We start from the raw sequence: 15,190 nt of genomic DNA, 5'->3' as shown, positions 1-15,190 counted from the left end.
CAGCAGAAGGAAGGGAGCAGGGTGCTCTCTTCCCCTCCAGCTACATAAAGCAACACTTTACATAAGGTGCCCATCTGGTTTTCTCCTTGCCCACTACAAAAGAATGTATCTAGTAAAGGATCAAATAAACTGCAAGATGATGAACAAGAACTTTTAAAAAATATGTCAGCGCAGATTTTGATTTTCTTTTCAAGTTTATACATCCTCAGGACATCCTGAAGGTCCTCTCAACTAAATAGCTCTTAAATATTCAAATAATGATGAATGATACCACTCAATAAATTGCCTTTTGTATTACAGTTAAGTTTGAGGAAAGCAGAAATGAAGATGGATCTACCTGATCCAGTAATAACTGATAAATTGCCATTGAATATTGAGGATATTCATGCTAAGTACATATGAAAATATGCAGGAAAAAGAAAAATGAGATTAACATAAAACTATGAATTTGCTGTGAAATTTGGAGATTTTTTCCAAGTTGAATATTGAACCTTTTGCCAAGACATGATCAACTTATTACATGCATTCAGCTGATTCATTGTATTTACAGCATTTTATGCTGACACGACTGGCTTCAACATGCTTGAAGCACGGAAGTATAATTCTCTCTACAGCAAATATTTCCCAACATTGTAACAAAACAGCACATCTAAGCAACTGCACCAGATTCTACATTTCCTTATTAACATTGCAATCAGAGAGAATTGTTCTTTGCAACTCTCTTCTCCATAGATAATACTTACAAATACAGGTAATATTTCGAATTTAAAAGAAGTCTGTACTACAAAAGCATGCACAAAATATCTGAATTAGAAACTCATCAAAAACTATCATGCAGGTGTAGAGAAATTTGCACCTTACTAGATTAAATAACCTGGATGCCAGTGGTGCAAATAGAGTCTTGGAAATTATTTTTTTTCCTTCATGTTTAACTACTATTCTAGTTTGGTACTGACTCTACAAAAACTTATGATTTAACTGAAGTTAGCTCACTGGGACAAGTCAGATCATTAGTTAGTTATGGACAAGCATAATGACTAGTGGAATGGGATCTATATTTAGACTGGGAAAAAAATAATTTTAAAAATATAATTACTTTTGCACTCTTCAAAGATTGGGAGCCTCCCTTGGTTCCATTAAACTGTCATTAAAGGTAAATTATTACTTCTGATCCCTATTCATAGAGATAAAAATCATTGCTTGATTTTGTATCGTACTCTACCCTAAAATCCTTGCTTTGCACACTGTTTTGTTCTATTACCTGTTGTTCTCTTGTGAGTCATTTCACTTACATGATAAGCACAGTAACAGTATGCGAGCTTTTAAAATTTATATTCAAATTGAATTGTTTTATCCAAGGAAAGATCACTTAAAATTAAGTGAAAACTACTACTAATTTTCAAAGAGCACACTAATTTCAGAACATTAAAAAATGCTTTGAAAATCACTTGGTCAACTCAAGAACTTACCTAGATTTTATTTGCAAAAACCTCTTATTGGCAGAAAGAATTCTGTTCACATAAAGTTTGTAAATGTCTAATAAGGTCTGTAGCTATATCAAAATAAGTGGACAAATTGGAGAAAATGCATATTTGGAAAATGTTTTTCCAGTTTAAATCAGACCACATCTGCATTTTCAAAACTTCCCGTAAGCTCAAAATGTTTAAAAATACTGTTTTGAAAATATTAGCTCAAGCAATTTCAGTAACTCAAGAACAGCTGATGAAAATGGCATGAAAGATGCTCCACTACCTTCATCGCCTTCATGGCCTTGTTCCAGTATGTCTATATCTTTCCTGCACTGGGGAGCTCAAAACTGGACCCAACACTCCAAACGTGTCTCACCAAGGCTGAGGAGAGGGGAATAATCACCTCCCTTGTCCTGCTGGCAATACCCTGCCCAATGCACTCCAGGGGGCTGTCAGACTGTCTTTGCTACAAAGGTGCATTGCTGGCTGCTGTTCAATTTGTTGTTCTCTGGGAACCCCAAGTTGTTGTCTACTTTTCTGGTCTGTACTTCACCAGTTTGACAATGAGGACATTAGAGAGAGTATCAAAATTCTTGCTGAAAACAAGATAAACAGCAGTCACTGCTCTCCTCTCATCAACAAATATAGCCTTCTATGATGAAATGACTATCAGTTAGGCATAATTTTCCCTTTGTAAATTCATGCTGACAACTCCAGTCACCTTCTTGTCTTTAATATGCTTGGAAATCTTAAACTTGAAAGCTAGAATAGTCTGGAACCTCTGAGAATCCTACTCAAAGTAAGGTTTTTCCAAAATTCCAGGCTGGCAGCTACGAAGACATGAGCCAAGTCCCTGTCAAAACCAGAACTGAGGTTTTCAGGATCCTGTCTCCATGACACATTCCTGAAAAAATCAGTACAGTAGTTCTAGCAATGCATTTATTAGAATATGCAGCATTTGTTTACCATAATAACCAGAAATTTCAAATTTGTTGCATTCTTGGAGGTCAAGAGAAGCAGCGTGCAGAACATCATAGCAACATCTGAGCTACGTTTAAGCTTTCTAGCTCATCTACAGTGACAGAGTTGCACTCAGAATGGACTAATTTACTCAACCCAGAAGCTAAACTTATAGTGGCTCTTGTAACAACACGAGCCACCGGAGTGACTCGCCATGACCTAACAGGTTTTGCCCTCTTTTCTTCAACAGTAACCACAATCTGTTCTCTAGAAAGACACTTTTAATCTGAAGTCCCTCTCTCTTAATCAATTTCTGCGCTTTTATCCCTCAGTTTTCAACAAGGACTCAAGCAGAGTCACCTGGATCAGCATCTATCAGTCTACAATAACCATCAGTGTGTTCACTATGAAGTGCTTAAGACTTCCTTTCTAGATTGTGTTAAATCTAGTCCTTAGACTGCTATTAAACGTAGCCTTTGCACTATTAAACCACTGTATCAGCACAGGAAAAGGTTAAAATCCAGTCCAACAAACTATACTCCATTAATTTACCTCTTTCAATATCATATCATTGTTATATCAATTTATATAATAAGTCATTGTATGGAAGAGAGTGAAGAGCCCTAAAGAGTTAATGTATGTTTTCAGTCTACTACTTAGATTAGAAAGATGGAACATATTCAGAATTGAAATGGAACTCAAAACCAAACATATTTGTTTATTGCTTATAAGCCATTCAAAATTAATCTTTATTTGACTCTGCTATGTACACAGCTTTTCATATGGTTCTCTATTCTAAGAGTAGTAAAGTAAAGAATCAAGGTAAATAATGCATAATATAAAATAAGTATCCCAGAGAACTAGCTAAAACAACTTGCCTAAGCACATTTTATTCATCATAAAACTTTTCTTAAGGACATTTAAAACAACAGCATACGAAATTCTAAATTAAACCCAGGAATATGCAAACTGACAGCCACAAGGACAAACACATACCCTTAATAATCGATTCAGCTGCATACAGATCCCGCTTGTAGGTCACCTAAAGGACAGACAAGCCTCATTAGATTTAACACAGCAGGAAGGAATGTAAAACCAATAAAACAATGCCCTGAAGGCAATACTTTAAATTTGAAATACCATAAAGAAATGATATTGTCAATTTCTTAATTATGGTAAAATATCACTAGCAAGTCATAAGAATAGTAGTTGCAGAAATTATTGGAGACTTGAGAGAAACATTTTTTAAAATAATTAGATCTGCTTAGAATTCACTCAAAACCTACACCTATGTTTTAACCTCTAAAGAATCATGACATTATGATATGGCACCTATTTTCATGTATCCTTTTCCACAATCCCTTAAAAAACTGTATTTCTATTCTACAATTTTATCATGAAACAGATTCATTTTGAAAGGACTTGTGATCATAAAAAACAGCCAGGGAGAAGCCTAGTTATTTCTCAGTAGTGTAAGACTATTATGGTTAACAAGAGTCTTGTTTCCATATCCATGGCTGACACAAGGTATTTTGCTCGCAGTGCAAACTTGCTATACTCTGTTATCCCTACCGCACTTTCCAAAGGCACTGCCTGACTAGAACAATTCTCCAGATAAGGCCTATGTGTTTTTTGCTTTTAATCATACTTCTTTATATTTGGCTGCAATGGTAAACATACCTTTTTCGTATATTAGTTTACCAAGCAATCCTTAGTTTACTTTTTATCAATTATCTTTTTACTTATATCTCCTTAAAACTTTGTGTCCTCTCCAAGCTTTATCAGTAAAAGTGTATCAGACCTATGTTAAACAGAGACTATAGCAGCTAATGTGGAAATGCAAATGGTAAGAATTATCTTTTGAAATGTATCAGTTATCCAATTTTAAATCTATTTAATGACTAGAACAATTACAGTCATCCTATTTTTAATTAAGATGCCATGTAGCAACAAGTCGAACTTCTGCCAACTGAGCATTACATTAGCACTACCATCTTTATGAGCCAAGACTATAATCTTGTAAGACAGGTTTGGAATAAATTTCACAAAATAAGTAAAGTTGGTTGACATTAATTACATTAGTCCATTAACTCTTTAATAATCAAGTTCTGCAGTGTACCCCTTATTTTGTTGACCAGTATCAAACTCACAGTCTAATTCATTCAAATCTCTAATTACTCAGATTTTACATTATTTGTGATAACATTAATTTTCATTTGGTCCTCTTGAGCATCCAGTGTTCCAAGACTTTTTGAACATTATTGAACATTAATCCAGAAAATTGCTGTGTCACATGTTATATAAACACAAATACCTTACTATTGAAGAATATGAAACCATCAGCTGCTTATTCCCCAAAGGCAGAATAGTCTAAATTAGTAAACATCTCTCTGCTTTTCTGTATTATAAACAAACTATACTGTATCTATCTTGTAAAGGTATTATGTTATAGGGAATCCGTCAATACATTCTATATTAGAAAAAAATCAAAATTGTTGGCCAAGTTTTGTTTGTTTTGTTGATTTGGGGATTTTGTTGTTTTATTTTGCAGTGTGACCTTCATTCTCAATTGTCAGGCTGCAACTTTTGACTAGCTAGGAAGATGTTCTTTAAAAATTCCCCAAAACTGTTCTCTCTTAATGTTTAAAAGTCTTCCTCAAACTGACTTAGTTGGATAAGTGTTTTGGGCTTACAAAACAGTATTTTAAATGCAATACATAATTCTTTACCAAACAAATATAGTGAAGGTATGATCACACATACAAAATGTGCTGCATTTTAGTTTAGTGATGTATTTCCTTCTGTTATACTAAGGTATCACACAGATCTGCCTTGTATGGGATATTTTTGTAGGATTAGAAAATAATCTTTCTAGAAATGGTGATGATTTTCACACCATCAGCATAAAACTTTATATGTATATGGATCTTTTTAAAGTGTTGTTACAATTATATTTTCATCTGCATTTTACACACACGTGGCTCCAACAATTACATTCTATTACATGATTTCAAACTTTAAGTCAATATTGCCCCAGAATATTTAAGGGCATTTTGTTTCAAAGGTGTCAAGTGCAGACAAACTGAAAATTTTGTGCTGATGGTGTCATTCTTTTTTCTTTTTTTTTTTCCATCCTGATCCTAAATATGTTATGCATAGTTACAATCATGTAACTACATTTATAATAGAACTTATAAATATTTATAACACTGAATACATTAAACTGTTCCTGCTTGGTTGTGGTCACTACCAAAAATTATTTTAATTTTGTAATTTGTTACCAGAAAGTAAACAAACTATCTCTTGTGTTCTTTACTTCGAACAATAAATGACTTGGAAATACTAATTTTCTATGCACTATTAGTAGACTCTAGTCTGCAAGAGTCAGCAATGTGCCCCTGCTGCTAAGAAGGCTAATGGTATTCTTGGCTGCATTAGGCAAAATATTCTCCAGGATGTCACCAGATAACAAACTTCTCTGCCTGATAACTGTGTGGAGCCTTGGTGAAGAGTCCAACCAACTGGGCTATAAGAAAGGAGACAGCAAGTCTATAGAAGTGGTTATTCCCCTGTACTTGTCACTTTTGAGAACACACCTGAGTACTGCTTCCAGTTTGGGGCTCTCCAGTATAAAGCACTGGCAAATTGGCAAACTAGAGTTAAGTCCAGCAGAGGACTGTTAAGATGGTGTGAGAGAACTTGGCTTGTTCAGCCCGAATAATAGAAGACTAAGGGTGGGAACAGGTCATATTACTTGTTATAGAGAAGAGTAAACTAGACTTTTCTTTCAGGCATTTGCTGCCGGCCTCTCATCCTTTCCCAATGCAAGAGGCAGCAAGGGAGATGCTGATCAGATCTTATATTTAAAAAGCGTATCTTATAAGTTTGGATAAGCATTGGAATTGTTTTCCTAGAGACTATATGGAATTTCCATTTTTGAATGAACTAGAAACCCAGCTGGACAAAGCCATGCACAGCCTAATCTAACTAACCTGGCCCCACTTTTAGTACCATGTTGGACCAGAGGGCATCCAGTTGTTCCTTTCAATCTGAATTATTTTGTCATTCTAAGATAAAGGACTACCTGATGGGCACCAGTAGTATTTACAGATAGCAAAGAACTATATAAACATAAAAAACAAACTGAACATTATAGGTGTATTTTGTCATCTTTCAGGTAAGCACAATGTTCTGCAACAAAAACAATGCAACCCTTCAAAAAGTAATACAAAAACCCTCCAAAAATTTAATACAAATATGCATAACAAAATATGTCCCTTAGAAGACCAAACAGGAAAGCAGACAATAATCTGTTTCAGAAATATTATCTCTCCAAAAAGATACTGAAAGAAGTACTGTGCAACCAATGCGTAACTAAATTTTGCTGCTAAATTGCACAGGAAATTTGCACTGCAGATTCAGGAAATTACTTTTCTGTGTAAGATTTATTGTCATATTATTAGAAATCATGTCCCATTGGAGGAAATTCACTGTCAGAGACAGATGGAGTGATTTGAGTTGCTTCCAGATCCTTCAACTTATGAATACAAAAAAAAGGGAATACTTAAAAATCGCATGACACAACAGCTACTGGGAAAGAATAATGTTCCACAATCCAAAACAATGAAGTGAGATATTTTAAAACAGCAGGGACATGTCATTTGCCACCTGAATACATACCTGTTTTGTCAGTTGTTAGGAACCTATCGATTATCAGACAATGATGTTAACAAAAAATTTAAAAGCTTGTTTGATGAGATCTAAAATTTCCAGTCTTACTGAGTGTAATGAACTGTACTAAAAGTGTTGCTAGAATGGTATTTGTCATCAGAGAAAATGTGATGCCTTCACAGAAAAAGTAGATGAAAAAAAGCAAAGGATTTAGAGGAAGCAGGAGAAAGCTAATTTCATAAAAGAATATTCTTAGTTTTATAGATATACATACACAGTTTTACAGATTCTCAGACTATTATCTCATGTAACATCTGCTCAAGTCTATAACAATGAGCTCAAAACAGCTCATAATAATCCAAAAAGAAAATGAACTTAGGAATTTCAAAGTTATCATTAGCACAACCTTAACTATAAAATATGCAATATTTGTTGAATTTTAGCAAACACTGGAAGCCTATGTTATACAAAAATAGGAGATATGACAATTAACATGAATAATAATATTTTATTGACAAGTATCAGAAATTTTAATAATATTAATACCTACTAATGCTTACTTTTTTCATTGAAGTGTAACTTAGTGGTGATTATTTTATGGTGATTATTTTATGACTAAAGAGACAATGGGAGGTTAAAGAGGTAAAACAACCCAACCAAATTCATCTAATAGGTAATGGTAGAGGCAGTAACATAATCCAACTCAAGGTCAGAGGACTAAGTAAAGCAATAGAGTTCATTTTTGTAAAATGTTTTGTAAAGCTGGCTGTTTTTCTTTCCAGAAGCCAGAATACAGTATTAGAGTTTAGGACAAATGTCCTTTGTTTTGCATTTTGCTTTCTCAAACCCAAGTAAACATGCAGAACAGTTATCAGAAACTTAATCCATGCTTTTAGCAATTTACACTTGTGACATGGTCTCCAACCACAATGATGGATTTAAGTGAATATTAATTCCACAGCCATTACCAAATCAGTTACTCTCTCAATTTAAATTAAATTTCAGACTAAGCTCCCTATTTCTACTTGAAAATAGCTTTCCAAAAAGTAGCTACTATTATCATAGACCCTGTTATCTTTCTTATTACCTTGTCTAGCAATATGAATGCTGCAAAGGTTGAGAACCTTAACCCACGCTCTGATCTTTTTCAATGATTTTCCTACTTCAAGACATAAGGGCTACTACCGATCTGCATGAAGAATGATGATCAGTGGGTGGTATGGGAAGAACCTTCACTTTCTCAAGCTCCTGAAAGTACAAGTTTTATTTCTTTGAGTATTTAGACAAAGAAAGTTGGCCTCTTAATTGTTACATGACATTTGCATATTTCTATAATTCTGAAATTTGGAAGAGATAAGCCTAACTATTACACTTTAAAACACATTTGAACTTTTACAGTTATATGAAATTTTGCTGAAATGTTGATTTTTGTAACATAAACAGATGTATAACAAAATAGAAATTATTACTGTATTTACCTTCCAGAGGTCAGCTGTTCCTTCAACAAGTTTCGCATTTGTTTTACAGTATTTCAGAGCCAGATGCAAACATTCAGTTCCGTAATCCAGGTCATGGTCTGTACACTGTTGAAATTAAAAAAGAACATTTTTATTAGTCTTAACAAAATCATACTTTTAAGTAATAAAATGTTTTCTTTTGGTAATTAGACCTTTCATTTCAATAGTCCAGTCCACAGTAACATGTGCTATATGTTTAGGATGGATTAGAAGTAAAACCTTTCCAAGCTTATGCCTAATTCTAGATATTCAGCCAATCGCTACAGAATTACATAAACACTTTATAACCACAAAAGAATTTAATCAGGTGCTGCAAATATCTTGCTACATCTTTATATAATTGGCTAAATCAATAAGTTACATGTATAAAAACTTGATGGAGTTGAGGCCTCACCAAAAGAAATCATCAACCTTGTAGTGAGGTATAAGAACAAGGTACTTTGAGGTATAAGAACAAGTACAAAAGCTAAATAAGGATGGGATTTTCTTCAAATGCGAAGTGTGTTCTGTTTTTGTCTAAGATCAAAAAAGCACTGTAGTAACCAAGAACCTCCATATTCCTTACATGTTCTCTTCTGTATTTTTCTACAGTTATTTTCACACAAAACAACTGTTCCGTTAGCTTTCCAAAACACACATTTGTCCACTCTTTAGCCACCTAGAGAACTCATTGCTCTCTTAAAAAACACACATACCCCAAGCAGTTCGGCTTCCTATAGTTAGTGGTTATATGAATTTTATTACCAGAAAACTCAGTGGGGAACAGAATCTCACTTAAGCCAAAACAGTACCAAAAGCAGGACCCGTGGGCTTATCTGAGATGACTACTTCAAGACACTTTGGACTGATTAAGATAAATCAAGTTCTAATCTACTTTCATATTGCTAAATTATCAGTCCATCGAGAAAGATGAAGTACATATAACAAAGACCAATTTAAGATGAAGGACCATTTAAGATGGTCTTCCACAAGAATGGATGTATTTGTTAAGTTAGCCACAGGCTAGCTAGCCCAGACAGTATCCAGCATCTAATAGAGGCTGACCATCATATAGAAATAAGACAATCCTATCTTGTTACGTTTACAGTATACTTTGTTGGCCTCATATAAATCTACTACCTTGGCTTAGGAAATTCCTAAACTAAAAAAAAAAAAAAAAGTCCCTGAGGGATATGTTGAACCAGAAGCAACTGCCTTAACAGTCCTCATTGAGTTAAACAAATCCTGAATTTACCCAATTATTTTTGAACAGCAGTGTGCTTTTAGCACCTGCATCAGGGAGCATCACACTTTAAGCCACACACTGCAATACAAGACATCTGTTCTTGTCTTTGTTTCAGCTCTTTTCATCTCATGCTCTGTTGTTTTGGCAGAACAGGAAGTGCCAAACCACCTTCCATGCCCTCCAAAGTGCTCCATCACATCTCTTCGCAGTTATCTCTTTCCATGGATAGAGAGTTTGATGTTAATTCAGTCACTCCATGTATGGAAGCTACTTCACAACTCTGATCAATGCTTTTGCCCTTCTGTAAAACAATCCCAGCTCTAATACAACCCTCCTGTGGTAGAAACATTAGAACTGTATGTAACATCTGAGAAACAAGACTTAAAATGGCATGATTTAGGGGAAATTTATATTAGATGTTAGGATGAAATTCACTCAGAGGGTGGTGAGGCACTGGAACAGGTTGCCCAGAGAAGCTGTGGATGCCCCATCCTGGAGGTGTTCAAGGCCAGGCTGCATGGGGCTTTGAGCAACCTCGTCCAGTGGGAGGTGTCCTTGCCCATGGCAGGGGGGTTGGAATTGGGTGATCTTTAAGGTCTCTTCCAACCTGAGCCATTCTGTGATTCTATGATAATGGTTCTCCTGCCAGTTTCCATTCCTTCCTTAACCATTTCATGAGCTGCATGACAATTATCCCTCTCTGTGTATACAACTTTATCTACATTTGCCTATTAATCTTATCTTTCCTTTTAAATGCACAGTCTATAACTCTTCTTAGTTCTCAACTCTTCACATCTCTACTACCTAGGAAAAAATGGGTATCATCACTTCCTGTTCCAAATTTTTTATAAATGAAATGCACAGATCCCAGCACATGTTCACAAAACTATACTGGTGATTTCTTGCTATGAAAACCTATGTACTCTTCTTTCTTATCTTTTAACTAAGAATTACACTAAGTCTTCCCTCTTATTCCAAATCTGTTCAGTTTCCTTAGCAAGCCCTTGGTAAAACATCCTAATAAAAAAGCAGGCTGTTGTCAGCTTCAGCAACCTCAAACAACGTGCTGGTTGACTCCAGAAAGACCAACAATTAACTCTGCAATGCACAAGTTTTCCTTTACAAGAGCTGAAATAACCCTTCCAGTGTGTGAATTTAACCACGTATGAAAACAATTCCAGTGTTTAGAATAGAATGTGGCAGTCCAAATGTGCTCAATAATTCATAGTCTCCTCCAGCATTCAAGATCGTCAAGAATGCTAAAGTGGGTTAAGGAAGATCCAAAGGAGAGTGCTGAAAGACAACTCACTTTTTTTATTATTTGCTCAAGAAATTTCATTAAAAAGCAGGATGGAAATTTTTAGTTTCTACTCTTGTTTTATAATGCATCAGTGATTTTCAAGGAAATAATCAGCATTACACGTGTGAATCATATTACTAATATACAGAGAAGTCAGACAGTCAAACAGTTGTCACTTTTATATTAAGTTAGTAATTTCTGTCGTTTTAGATCATTATCATGACTGCAATCAAAAGAGGATCATTTTCTAAATTCCACTTAGAAATAAAAGTTATTTAACTGTTCTACTTCTCTATAGCAGTTTTTAACAGATTTGAGTACCAAAAAAAAAAAAGAAAGAGAAAAAACAAGAAGATAAAGTAACTTGAAAAGAAAGGAAACCACTTTCAGGATAGTAAAGAAAAAAAGGGCAACAAAAAGACACTTTGGAATATTTTTAAATAATGCAGAAATGATTTCTATTCTTTAAATATTCAAGAAATAAAAAAGGTCAACATAAAATGTAAAGGAATAGGGAACGCAAGCTCCAAAATAGGTAAAACTGAGTGTTCTCTTGCATACAGAAGTCCAGAGATAAATTACCCATTAACTTCGGATTCCAAATATTTATTACCAAAATGTTTTTTGTTTTGTTTTGTTTTAAGGAAAATTTTAAGGTAGTATGCAAAATATTATCTACTAACGTGCACAACATACAGATTGAAGAGCATTTATTTTTCTTTTGCCTCAGAATTGAAGAGACTTTCGGAAAAGTTTCTCTCTGAAATAATTTAGTGTTAATTAAATTTAAGCTTTTTTTAAAATATATGAGTAACAAATGATATTAGGACAAGACTAAGCAATTCCAACTTTTTAGCAAGGTATTAATTATACATAATTAGTAGCGAGTGGAGCAGTTCCATAAATGGGATAAAGCATCTTGAGGGTATTGCTGACTTCAAGGGCAGAAATAAGACACAAAGCAAAGTAATAATTAAAAACATATTTCACTAACACTTGTACATCATGACATTTACCACTCTAATTATCTGTAATTGTTTAAACCTAAACATATTGTCACAGTGTACTCTCCTGCACGTCTAATATACTCATGTCAGAGAACAATGAAATGGAAGCATCAGCTCAAGACCAGTTAAGTTTATATATTATTCACAAACTAAACAGCTCCACACATGAAATTTAAATCTGTATTTAAGATGTACAATTTGAAAGCTTCTGCACTGCTCTAAGAAATTCTGTTACTGAATTCAAGCATTGTCAGGGAGTGCCTATAATAAAAAATGGTAGAACAGAGGAATAGAGGAAAATTCTTACTGACCCAGGCATGTAAAAATTAGCATCCTATCCTAAATCTTCTACATTTACTTCATTGTACATTCAGAGCTAATTTACATTACGACCATCTCTTTCAAAATCTTACTATTTCTAAATTCTCTTTTTGACTGAAAAACTTTTTAACAAAGTTTGACACAATGCAGTTAACCATCCTTGTCATGCACACACAGCTCTGTGAAACAATAGACATAGTTTAAGCTTCAGACCACAGATTTGAAATGGTGGAAACAGCTGGAAATATTGGCACAAAACATATCCACAAAAGGAAAAAAAACAAAAAAACAAACAAAAAAAAAACCACAGATTTGTTTAGCTCTTTAAATGACACAGAAGGAAACACATTATTTAAAAATGCTTTTGATCTGTTGAATATTCAAAGGCATTCTAATAGGTAGTTTTGGGGATTGTTTTTTTTGTGGGTACTTTTTTTTGCTTGTTTTCCAAGAGTGGATGTTTGAGTAAAGTACTATGGGTGGAGTGAGATCCAGATTTTAGCATTACACCGATTTTTCTTCTTCCACCCCCCGGAGTAGTTCCAAAATATTTCGATAAACAGTATTACTTCCTAAGAAGCAAGCTATCCTATGGTTGGCATAGAACAAAGGCTTAGAGAAAAGAGCAGCAATGCAGACAGCATCTCATGGGACTTACCAGAAGTCCATAAGCTAACTTGTTTCCAATATAGCATTTCAACTGTTTGAAGTATTAAAGTAGTAGCATTTAACAATAAAAAATGATTTAACTCTTGATATGCATCATTTTACTGCATCTTTAATTGATAAAAAAACCTTGAACAGATACGTGGGATCTCATTACCTGATCTGATTTCCAGGATCTGATAAAAGCAGAACTAATACAGATACAATATGAATTTTCATTAAAGTACTGACATTTTCTTATTGTTTCATCATTCCTGAATTGTTATGCTTACAAAATAAGGGAACAAAAATAATAATCTTTACTTATTAATTGAAAGAAAGTCTTCACACTTGCTCCTTTACATATGAATTTTTAAAGCCTGTGTAGAATTGGTCTTACTTCTCTAAGTACTGGCTATGTCATCTTTAGCACTTTTTCCCTTGTTACCAGCAGTTAGCACCCCAGTTTTACTCTCCCATGTAAACCCATTCTACAACAATACCAGAAGACTTGCAATTAAAATGCATAACTAATTAACAATCGCAGATCTTTATGATTTTTTCCAGTTCCTCTCCACTCAAAAGTTTCCGCTGCTGAAGTGCCAGAGTACATCATAAACAGACCATTATGCAGCATCAAGAACGTTTTACTAAGTTGAATAAGTAGACACACTTGCTGAATCTAAATGTCTTTTTTGTCATCATATATTTAAGGATTTTTTTTTTATTTTTATTTTTTGCCATGTTCACTACCATTGAATCCAGAAAGTGCTGAATTTAAGACAGCTGTAACCGTGGATCTGCTGCAAGCATTCAGCCTGCATATGCGTATACTCAGTCTACATATACAGTTCACAACAACTAAATAAGAAGTAATGGAAGCAGCAAACAAAAGGATGAAACAGGTAAATGAGAAAAAGAAGTGAGACAAACGCAAGTTCAAACAAACTCATCACTGAAACATTTTCTACTGAAGTTAATTATTAAAATTGCTGCTACACACATCCAGATGCAGCAGTGGTTCACAGTGACAAGAATAAAGATACAGTAATTAACTCCATAACAGAATTACGCAAGATTGTTTTCCTGCAGATCTGCAACCTATATCCCAATGCCTCTCACTGCAGTAACCACAAGTACCCTATCAAAACACACCATGATTTCCGTGCACTCTACCTTTACATCTCCTGAATACCACCCATTGCAACATTTCAGTACTCAGTTTGCTTCTAAGTCCACTGAATACCTGTTCAAGAACCTATGCATTGGTTGGTTCCCAGATCCCGTATGCTAAAAGGTTTGTGACAAAGAAAAACAGAACATAACTGCTGGCTTCACATTCCAGCCACAGAGCTGAGGGCTCTAATTTAGGCTCCTATCAGTGAAGTTGGTTTACATCCTCCTCACACTCACTGATTTTTCAAAACCCATAGTTTCAAAAACTACGCCTCTGTCAATTTTGATTAAAATTAGAGACAAGGGTTAAAAACAAGTAACACTTCCATGAAAGAGTAGTTTTTTTCTTCTTTTTCTGGAATAAACTTCCCAGGTTAATGAATGCAGCCCACACTGCCATCACCTGCAGCCACATTCCATACTGCTGCTGTAGGTGGGCATATCAGCTCCCAAGTAAAGCCAGTTATGCCATTTCTTCCTATTAGTCCTCTTTGAAAGCAGTTTGTAATCTCTCTCTGTTGGGACTGATGATTGCTATTAACTGTACACAACTAGCTGCTAGACAGTAGGAGTGGTAGGCACACATGGAAGTCCAAACAAAGCAATCATCCCATAGAGAGAAAGTACATGGGCTCGACTTTACCCCCAAATCATAAAAACACTAGTAGTATTATTTTGAAAATCCCTAGTTCTTTTGTTGACTAGATGGAGAGCCCTAATGCCCACAGACCCAGAGTAACTCATGACTGAATCCGTCCAGAGAAAGAGGTCTGCTGTGTTCTGCTAAACAAATCACAATCAACCTGTAGAAAGAGGGCAAAAAGTGCAACTTTGCTATTAAAAAAAATAAATTAATACAGAATAACTGGAGGTGCTTTACCAACGAAACAAGGGTACCC

At 34.7% G+C, this 15,190-nt stretch overlaps 1 protein-coding gene across 10 annotated transcripts in view; it reads right to left on the bottom strand.

Annotated features, from left to right (window-relative positions):
• CRPPA (CDP-L-ribitol pyrophosphorylase A) overlaps positions 1 to 15,190 on the bottom strand; it is a gene marked incomplete at its 5' end in the record, with an annotated part of 126,773 nt that overhangs the window by 74,026 nt on the left and 37,557 nt on the right. For all 10 annotated transcript variants that reach the window (XM_083822865.1, XM_083822870.1, XM_083822868.1 and 7 more), the window contains 2 exons: positions 3,426 to 3,471; positions 8,579 to 8,683. In XM_083822865.1, the coding sequence (XP_083678991.1) occupies positions 3,426 to 3,471; positions 8,579 to 8,683 (151 nt within the window). The remainder of the gene's footprint in view (positions 1 to 3,425; positions 3,472 to 8,578; positions 8,684 to 15,190) is intronic.

Source organism: Anser anser (assembly GCF_964211835.1).
Source record: "Anser anser genome assembly, chromosome: 2".
NCBI lineage: Eukaryota > Metazoa > Chordata > Aves > Anseriformes > Anatidae > Anser > Anser anser.
This window is presented reverse-complemented; position numbering and strand designations above follow the sequence as displayed.